At 53.6% G+C, this 10,358-nt stretch overlaps 1 protein-coding gene across 1 annotated transcript; it reads left to right on the top strand.

Moving 5' to 3' along the window:
• Positions 1-9,103: 9,103 nt before the first annotated feature.
• CABS01_09153 (uncharacterized protein) lies at positions 9,104-9,652 on the top strand (the record flags this gene model as incomplete). The annotated part of the gene is made up of 1 exon (XM_060542510.1): positions 9,104-9,652. The coding sequence occupies one exon, from the start codon at positions 9,104-9,106 to the stop codon at positions 9,650-9,652; it is 549 nt and encodes a 182-aa protein (XP_060400791.1).
• Positions 9,653-10,358: the final 706 nt, after the last annotated feature.

Below are 10,358 nucleotides of genomic sequence, written 5' to 3'. Positions count from 1 at the left end.
AGCCCTGAACGCGAAAGAGCGAGCTCCGGGCAATGATGATCACTGAAGAAACTTGCGCCTCCGCCAAAAGCCTTGAAATCCAAGACCGACGGGGCATCAATCGAAGATCGGTTACGTGCGTGCCGTAGACGGCGGTACTGGTCACGCTGAGTCATCATCTCGGCCGACTAAGCACATTCCCGGGTGGCGTGCTGAAATGTTTCTGCGTCTAGCGTTCGGAGGACAACCGAGAAACCAAGTACGGCGGTCCTTTCGAGTACTAAGGACGCATGCTGCGTGCCATGGCCATCTGCATTAAGGCCGTGTCCAATCAAATTGGGCAATTCATGCTCGACCGCATGGCACATGATGAGTTCTGGCTGCGGGCAGGCGTAGGCAAGCGTGGCAGGCTGGCACGGCTGGTCACCACACGGCCTATTTGGACTGGTGTCGGCTTAGATCGGCCTCAGTACTCAGTCAGTGAAATCTACCGACCATCCACTCGTTATTTGGTTGTGGCACGTATTGGTACTTGGAATTGAGCCTCACCACGCCAACTTCCCATTCAGGGTTCCGGAAAGACTTGATACACGTGCCGCCATGACCAAAGAAGGGGCAAAATCTGGCCAATGCATCATTTTTACTCCCGACTCGTCAAGAAATTTGTCCATGACTTGAATATTCCTACGGCTCTTGGGAAAGAACCTGCGTTGGCCAGTCTCTCCCATCTCGATTTCCCCGAGCCTCTCAAACCAGCCGGAGCAATGAGATACGATAGGGGCTTGGGCAGACGAAACCTCCTCTTGCCGGCGAGAGGGCCGACAAAGAGAGGTTGTCGCCTTTCCCGTGGCCGATGATTTGCATTCGCCGACATCTGACAAGGTCCGGCCCAGTTTCAACAGAGGCCAGAGTGTGTGCGTGACAATATGTCTTGCGCTTACCCTGCGAGCCAACGCAAATCACGGTTCTCTAGCGATGCTCATCATCTCGGGATCACCAGTCAAAGCAGCATCGATAATGCTTGTACTGGAAGGGCTGGTTGGAGTATTCCTCCTGCAAACCGCGCGTACTCTTGCGAAGAACTGTACCGCCGACTATCGAACTCAATAAGAAACATCGGATGATACAGCTTCAAATATGCCCATCCTTGCTCCCTTTGGCATTTACTGTTCAAGTCCCAATCCAAGGGTGTTCCCTCTGGCAGGATGACGGGCCATTCTCGATGCGCAATGCTTCATCCAGATGATATCGAACCCCTGAGCGGCGAAACTTTCGTCGGCGGCCAAGGATTAGCAGACAGCAGGTGACCTTGGAAAGATACGAGCTTGGAGATTATGGGCATTGAAACCGCCTAGATGTTTACAGAGCTAGTCACTCATCCCAACAACAGGTCGATCTCGTCAGTGAACGTTGTCCGTGCGAGAGGATGGTCTATCAGCTGCATTTATCCCGCAAATCGACATGCATTGGGAGTCAGCCTGTGGCTGTCGTTTGGGCTATTTATTTCTAGTATACAACCGTTGGGGCTACTGAATGGTACGATACGTTCTTGGGAGGTCTACCTATCAGACCAGCAGCTTCCGAAAGGCATAGCTTGAGACTACAGAGTTCCGAACGTCGCCGCCGCCGCCGTCGAGGGTGCCTCTGAAGGTATCTTAGTGAAGAAGACAAATAACGGACATCCGACAATATAACTATACCAATTAGCAACTTACAATAGTGACACTCTCGCTTCCGCCACTATCTCCTCCTGGCTTGGCTCCCAGCACTTATGGCTCCCTACTATAGCCCCCGCGGAGAAGGACAACATTATCGTACTATACCAACGACCGTCTCCCAACTAGTTGGTGACTTTCTTTGTTCTCGGCGATCTCTGAAAGGGATAGTGGCAGATGAGTGCTCCAATATGCTCCCAATGGTGCCGACGGCTCTCGCAATTCACGATACAAGAAACACTGACACGACTGAGAAGCGCGATGGTGAACATCCACTAGGGAAGATGCAGCAATCGGTCCTCGAGCTGGGAGCATGGTGCGACTAGGGAACATCATCCTTTCACGGCTAGTGGATTGTGACTACCTTTGGCGATTAAATTTCTCGATCCTCCTGATGATAGGTCTCCTCCATCTCAGTCTCTCCAGCCGGCTTAGCGTCCGTACAGAAGCGCCATGCAAGAGATGAATGGGGAGTTGCTTCTTGGACTCGAGGCCTCGAAAGACCTTGGAGATTTCTAGCGTTCTCTAATGGCCGTTATGCCATGTGCTATTAATTACAAGTAGGTTTGACTTGCATCAGAAGCTGCAGCCGATGTAAGCCCGCATCTGATGATTCGCCTCAGCGCCCGCTACTATCGTCCAGCTTCTGCCTGCGCTTGTAGAAGCAACTGGCACAGCTTTGCTGCGTTGCCAATGGACAAGCAATATTCGGCAGCGTAGGACCCATACCGGAGCAGAATAGTCCATGACGATTCCCTTCAATGGAACCCCAAGGTTACATCGACAAGCCGATTGAGATAGTCTTCACAGATGGAACGTACGGATACGGATATTCTTGTGCGAAATCCGGACCTAATGCGCGGTTTCCGCCTATTCAAATAGCGGCGGTGATGATATCGAATCGCACGACTCGCGCTTGGATGTCGTTGAAAAAGGGGTTTTGGGTTGCATATTCCCGGGTGGGCCTCGCGCGACCGGGGCTACGTCGATCCTTGTGAACATCATCCGTCGACCAGGACACCACGTTGTTTATTACTGCTGTCTCGCCGGTCTCCAAGCCCCAAGCACCTGGCCTCGGGTGGTACGCGAATTCGATTGGGGAGCCTTGCTTTTCTCCGAGCTATCGCACGCAACCAAGTTGCACAAAGAATAACGCCAAATGGGAGGTAACATGGTGCGGCAATAGTCCACCCTTTCACTTGGGACGACGGCACCGGGTAACCTGTAGGTAGGTACGAATACTCCGTACCTGGCTGGGGCTAAGCCTTGAATGTAAGACGGACACTCCCTTTGGGGCCTTTGCTTCTGTCTTGAAGCCGTACTTCTTTTGGGGAAGAAGTCTTGAAACTGTAAACATCGGATTATGGCAGAAGCTCGAGGCACAAAAAAAAAAAGAAAAAAGGCGCACCACGGTGTCCCGAGGCTGCGGTCGTGGTATTCCCTCTGGGGAAAACGGGGGAAGCTTCCATGCCGCGTACCTTATGCAGGTCAAGCAAAACTCAACCGAACGAGACGGGTTTTACATGGCTCACGACTCCGCTTTCCCCTTTGAGAGATGAGAAGATGACGCAAGCCTCAAAACTCAGCCTCCTGTCGCGGGACATCTGGTGAGCTACGAGCATTGTTCATCGTCTCAATGTCAGGACATATGGGCGATGGCAGTGAAGAGCAGAATCAAACGGGCACATCGACTCGGGGTTCCATCTGGTACTGAAATTGGAATTGGTGTCCCGACTCCCTGCTCCCTGTCCGCAAGTTTGTATCCATTTACCAAGTTACAGGCTTTCCTTTCCTTGCAAAGATACGGACACCGAGCATATCTTGAGACTGGATGTCAAAGGTCCCCGACAGAGTTTGGGCCCAGAGCGCGCCACACACGTCGACACGGCCTCTATTCAGCTAGCGATTCTTCAGCGTCGGTTGACGGCTCGCTCTGTTTCTCGCCATTACGACCTACGGCAGGCTAGCTGATGCTCTCCCGCTCACCAAAAGCCGCCGCGGTGCGTGCTTGCAGGCTCACTCTAGCCATACTTACGTACACTACAATCTCACACCCAGACTTGCCATCATGCCTAATCGGGTCTAGACATCTAGAAGCGCGATTTTGGCGCGCCAGTCAATGGTTCAAGAAAATTTGAGCCCTGCCTGGGCTTGAATGCAACAATACCTCATCATGAGACAAGAGAAGCACAAACGCAAGGATGAATACGAATCGAGCATGGCATGCGTGGGTATGACAGGTATTCTCCGGATACCGAGACCACGATGTTTTCACTCATCCCTACGGATACAGGCACCCAAAAACGAGTCTCATACGTATGCGTAATCTACCCACAAGAGAGGTCTCAGACCGCGCAGGACCTTCATCTCCCCTGCCGGCAATGTGTCCAATCACGATGACATCTCCAAGACATCACGCCGAAATAAACTTTCTCACCCGTGGCGCTCCCTCCCTTTCACCGTACTCGACAACGTCCGTAACGATGCCCTTTGGACGAAGAGCTGGGCACATTTACACAGGCACATGAGGAGCTATCACAATGACAACCAACTTGTTAGATCCCACGCCCATACGGACGCTTGATCGTCTCCAAACCACCCCCCTCACCCTCGTCCTCACCCTTGCCAATGCCCCCTTCCCTTCTCCTCCTCTGCTGCACTCCCCTCTCCAGCGGGCAGCCCGAGCTCGTTCAGAAAGAGTGAGTGACACCGGAGAAAGATGGAGATGAAAGATGGAGAGAGAGCTATGGACCTACGGCCCCCAACCATAGACTGGCGTCTTTCACTATTCCTTCTGCGCCTCAGGAGCCATTCTCTTTGTTCCGCCTTTTCCCCCCAGCCCACTTTCTCAAACATCTCATGTGGAGGGAGCGTCTCTATCCGCAACCACGGTAGAGTCCTCCTCAACAGCATAAGCAGCCTGCAGGATCTCCTCAGTCAAATGACTCGAGGAGAAAGCCATCCTTAGGTCTCGTCTTTTCAGGATATCGTAACACACACCGTACCCTCCTGGCCCTGCTCCTCCTCCTCCTACTCCTCCTCCTCCTACTCCTCCTCCTCCTACTCCTCCTCCTCCTACTCCTCCTCCTCCTACCCTCCCTTAATGTCTGTTCTCCCCGCAGAAACCCATCCATGTCTGTTTCGAGACGGCACATTCGTTCATCCAAACGCGGCGACAGCGGCCAGGAGACAAGCCACTCTGTCAATGCAATAAAACCAACGAGACGTGACAAACCCTGCCTTCTCAGGCACACGGCCTCTGGCAGATTGGCAGAGCCCACCACACCTCCCAAGTGAGAGTGTGGATTGGAGGTAGGTATCGAGATTGTCCAGACCCAGGCTGTCCTATGGTAGACCCAGATACACACACTCTCTCTCCCTCTCTCCCACTCGCACACCCCTCCGAGTACCCAAGTAGGTATCCGTCCTCTCCTCTCTTTCTCTTCCGTGGCGCTGCCTTCTTCCCCTTCTCGGCCTAATACACGGGATCTTGGGTAATTAACCCGAAAATCCCCAAGCAAATTTCCCCCAACGTCGCATGTAGTGGCGTACATTCAATGATTCGTGCCAGCCCGTATTGCTGCATCTCCAGTCTAGTGGGGATCCACGTCGTTTCCATCTAGACAAGCGTCCAGGAGGCTCTTCCAAGTTCCGGGTCTTGATTTCCTTGTGGTCTGTTCTTTCGGTAGGGCGGCGGATGAGAGACGGCGGCGGGAGCGATGGAGGGTCAACGAAGAGAGAGTGAGAGAGAATGGACGGGCTATCCAAGGGCAGGGTTCCCATCTTGGCCCCCCCCTCTACGCAACACAGCTCTACGGATGCACTGCTCCCTCCTTGTCCTCGTCCTCGTCCTCCCCCTGCTCCCTGCTACCTCCAATCCTTCCTCTCGCGGCCTATCTTCTGGGCTACGGATTGCTACCTACTTACCACTACATACGTTTTTGGCCCCCGCCTCCCCTTTCCCCGCCGCGCTAGGTTCGAAGATCTTTTATTCCTCGACGCCATCCGAGGACACCCGGTGGCAGTGCGGAAAGAGCGCTGATCTCTCTTTGATTCGTTGCTTTCTCAGGTCTCCATATCTGCCTTTTTCTCTTTGCTCCGTGCAATTCCCTCATCTGATACCTACGCTTGCATAGGGCGTATCGGATGCGACGACTCGGAGAGCTGTGCTGTGTAAATCTCGAATTGGAGAAAGAGATCAGAGATCAAAGAGAAGGGGTGGGACTGTTTCTCAAAGGGTAAGATTTGCCTGGCTTGGCCTTACCTTGCCTTGCCTCGCCTTACCTTTTGCCTTGTACGGTACCTGACCTAGGAATAATACCGTACTACCCGTTTCCTCCCCACCCCTTCCTCGTGACATGGCGCACGTTCGTATCAAATTGGTACTCTTTGGAATCAATACCAGTCGCGGGAGGCGGGGGGGAAAGCCCAGCCGCAAGTGGACGAAGTTTGAAGCGGAGGAAGAGAAAGGGCGCATTGCGTAACTTGGCGGGCGTTTGTTTGCAAGCCTCCTCGAAAGTCTTTCTCAGTTGGACTGTTCAGGGGGTGAAGACCGAGGAGCAGCAATGACAAATTGCTCTACGTATTACGGATACAATTCATTCATCATCGGTCGTTAGGTCATCCGGTCCCTCATCCGCCTCCTCCCGCCTCTCCGGTCTGGACACTATCAATTGTGTAGTAGTTGGTACGGAGTAGGCTGGCCATTGTCACTTTTGTAAACGCCGTAGTTTGGCGGCCGTCTTTCCCGGAGTCGACTCCGTGACAGGTACCCCGGGTTGAACGCCATAGGCATAGGACGACAGGTCCGGTCGACGAAAAGGCCAAACGGCCGGTGCCATATGTCGCCCTCGGAACGTGCTCAAAAGAAACCCACGTACTTTTTTCCCCCCCCCCCCCCCCGGTCTCGTCCAAAAAGAAGGCCATCTTGGTTTCCTTCCTTTGATGGCTGGCTGGCATATTCCTACCGTAAAAACTCGAGCACTTCAAACTTGCGTTAGCCCGTGCACTCTTCACGTTAAGCCTCTCTCAGTACCAAAAACTCGCTGATCTCCGCCACGTTTTCAGATCTTGACTCTGAATAGAGGCACGTATTGGCCAGAAGGTAAGTAAGACAGCGGGAGCACGGGCTAACGCAAGTTTGAAGTGCTCGAGTTTTTACGGTATTCCCCCGGGTCCCCTTTTTTCCCCCCTCCTCCAACGCTCACGCCGTCAGCCGATGACTGGTGTTGGTGCTGGTGCTGGTGCTGGTCTTGGTCTTGGTGCTGATATTGGCGTTGGTGCTGGATGTCGGGCGTCTTTCCGGCGTGGGCTTTTTCCCACATGGGCAAGCAGCACGCAAGATACACCCCTCGGTCAGGCGTTGTTCTTCATACTCTTCTTCCTTGCTTGTGATGGGATCGTCTACTTCCCTTTCCCACCCCTTCTAGTGTCATTGATTTGATATGGGAGACGTGTCTAGCGGACGATTGTAGCGTGGAATCTTGTGAGGGCTTGCCTTATTGCTGCTCCTGTTTCTCTTGTTGGCCAAATGGCGCAACATTGCTTTAGCGGGCGCCTTCTTGATCTTCGAGACGGCGTCGATTTGAGAAATTTAGGGTTTCTCTACGCATTGCCGTCTTCTTTCTCTCTCTCTTTTTCTCGCTGTCTCTATTGGACTAGTTTACCCTCTCTGGTTTAGACCATGCCAAATCCAGGGCGTGTGGATTACTCTCCTCCATCTTGTTTGGCTGTCGATACCTGTATGATGTATGGTTGGGGAAAGAGAGATACCGGCAGGTGAGAAAGAAGAGGAGCAGCACTTGATTAGCCCCCGGTATGAGGGGTGTAAGGACGGCAAGAGCAGCAAGGCCTAGGGAGTGCCTATTTCGTACACCAGCCAGCTCTTCTCCTTTCCCTATGATCAACCGGCGGCGTCATGCGGTAAGACTGGCGGAGAAACAAAATGAGGAACCCACGATGGAGACAAGTGTGAACGAGAGGGCCCCGGAAGAACGAAACGAAGAAGGAGGGGGGGGCGTGGGCGTGGCAAGTAGGGGAAAAGGAGACTACTACCGCTAACTATACAGTAGGGGGAAAGGCAAAAGTGTCGCGACATCATATCTCCAGTCTCTGGTCTCCATAGACACGATACACGGCTTGGCTTGCCTCTTTCTCGCGACACGAATTGGTGAATCAGCGAGCGAGCTGATGGGACATGACGCGCGTTAGGCCTCATGCGCGACAGACGAGACGGATGTGAGAGTGAGAATGAGAGAGTGAGAAGATCCCACGCCCGCGCGCAGTGGTGTACCAGGCTAGTTCACTGTCCGAGGGACTCGTCTTGTTTCTCTCTCTCTCTCGCGCGTTCTGTCCCGCCTCTTGTCCGCCGGTCTTGCTGGTTCCCGGGGGTGTGCTATGTGCTATGACACTTCTGCGCTCCTTTTTTTTTTCTGAGCTTTCGCGCTCGACCTTTTCTGCGGGCTTGTCATCTGGTTTCTTGTGATTCTTGTTGGCTTGAGGGCCGTGAGTGAACCAAGATTAGCCCAGAAAGAGTAGGGAACAGGTGGACGGGGGAAGGGAACTAGTGAAAGGGGGTGTGCGATTTGTGTGTTTTCCTGACGAAGGATTTGAAGCGAGTGACGGGTAAAGGATGAAGCTGTCTTCGTTGGAACATCACGGAAACGCGAGAGAGCACAGAGTGAGTGAGAGAGAGGGTCAGTTCTCGGCGCGTGTCCAACGGGGACGTGGACGTGTCGTGGCCGTTTGGTGGTCTCTACCCACGGGAGGTAGACCACGTAGCTTAGCCAAGTTCAAGATAGGTCAGCCACCGAACTAGACGTTGAGGGTTTATCGTGCTCCCCCATCCCATTCCCAGCCCCGGCCACCCGACTGGACTGGACTTGACGATGAACAGTGCTCTTGTCTTGGTGCTGGCGCTGGTGTTGGTGCTGATGCCATGCAGGAGCCCGGCCTGGTCTTGTCTCTTCCCCAAGAGAGTAGCTGCCGCGGTCCGGTCTTGAGGGTCTTTGCTGTTCCCGCAGCCTGCGGGCCTTTGGGGGCTGGCTGGTGCTGGTGTTGGCGTTGGTGCTGGGGGGCGTTTGGTCTGAGTGTTTGTCAGATGGGCCTTCCCTTGATGCCCGTGATGGGATGTGTGTGATGTGATGGCTGGGGTAGACGGGCAAGCAGGAAGGATTTCGGAGAAGGCTGACCTGTCTTGTCTTCTTCGCTTTTGCTCGTGCGCTTGCATGGCATAGGCCGTGTGACTTTTTCGTTCGAAGGAGGGAAGCGGCAGTCAGCGGCGGCCGCTTGACGGAGCGTACATGCCAGGTTTGATCATCTGATTTTGGGTTTTTTCTCCATTTCACGATGGGGTTGACGACGACGCGCAAGGGGGCTGGCTGGTGGGTGGATGGAGGGTGGATGGATGGATGGCTAGATGGCTGGATGGTATGTACGGAGTGAAGGAGGCAGCAGTAGCAGAAATGCAGGATCCGCTGGAGGTTGCCCTTGTTTGGACTGTTGGGATCTCGTCACATTACAGACGCGAAGCACGAAAGCAAGTTTTCGATGCAAAGAGAGACTTTCGTACGATGAGTTGCTTTCCTGAATTGGGAGGCCTGGGCCTGGACTCGGGACTTGGCCGTGTGCTGGATGCTCTGAGGATAGGAGATGATATTCCGAGATTGCCCAATCACCCGCTCATTCGTGCGCCTTTTCGAAGAAAGATGTTCGTATTGAGAAAGAGAGAGGGTGTTGACCCTGGACCCCCTTGTCCGGTGCCCTGCTCATTACATGCCCGTGTGACGGCGTGTTATTTCTTTTCACGAGAATTGCCTGAGCGGCGGTTCGTCGGTCTTCTGACTTGCGTGATAAAGGGGGGGGCTTGGCTTGGTCCTGTGGGCGACAGAGGTTACGAAGCACGAGAGAGAGTCAAATCAAAGCTTTGCAGAATTGAATCACAGGGCAAAGAAGGATGAAGGTTTCGTAGATCTGGTGTGTTCGTTGTGGATGCGTGGGAATGTGATTGTGATGTGAACCCTGCGTGCATGTCACGATTGGTGATTGCAATGTCCAGGCTATGCAGTTCAGCTTCTCATCTGGGTTTAACCTGCGAGGATGTAGGGGCAGGAATAATTCGCAAAAACAGAGTTTGAAAAACGGGCTCGCCGAGATGTCCAATGAGTGAGGTTATGTGCCTGGAGAGATCAACACGAAGGATGAACGAACTACGTGGATGAAGATCCGACCATTCTCTTCGTCCCGCGGCATCTCATGTCGTTTTTGGCTCCCGGGAGGCCGCCTCCTGTCCGCCGTTCTTGATCTCCACGTGGGTGCGCGAGCCGGTTCGTGGTTCGTAGAGACAAACTTGATGTTTGTATGGATTTGTGTGGGTTTGGTTGCTTGCTCCGGGAGAGGTGATTCGGTGAAGGGAGCGATGGAGGGGAGGGAAGAATGGTAGGTGGCGTCTAGGAGACAGATCCGTTGAGCGAGCCGTTCGAATGTCCGTCATTTTGAGATCGCGAAGCTATCCAAGGCCGCGCCGCCAGTAACGTCCTCCGCTGTGGAAGCTACCATTTCTCCCCGTAGTTTAGAATCGCGGCGCGCCGGTGATCTTGATCTTTCATGCGCTTGCGGAGAATTTACTCTTGGTTTCGACGGCGTGCGATGTCGAGCATGAACTTT

The sequence above is a fragment of the Colletotrichum abscissum genome, assembly GCF_030869225.1.
Source record: "Colletotrichum abscissum strain IMI 504890 chromosome Unknown Scaffold_21.1, whole genome shotgun sequence".
NCBI classification, from domain to species: domain Eukaryota; kingdom Fungi; phylum Ascomycota; class Sordariomycetes; order Glomerellales; family Glomerellaceae; genus Colletotrichum; species Colletotrichum abscissum.
The sequence above is the reverse complement of the archived record's forward strand: the minus strand, read 5'-3'. Positions and strand labels throughout refer to the sequence as shown.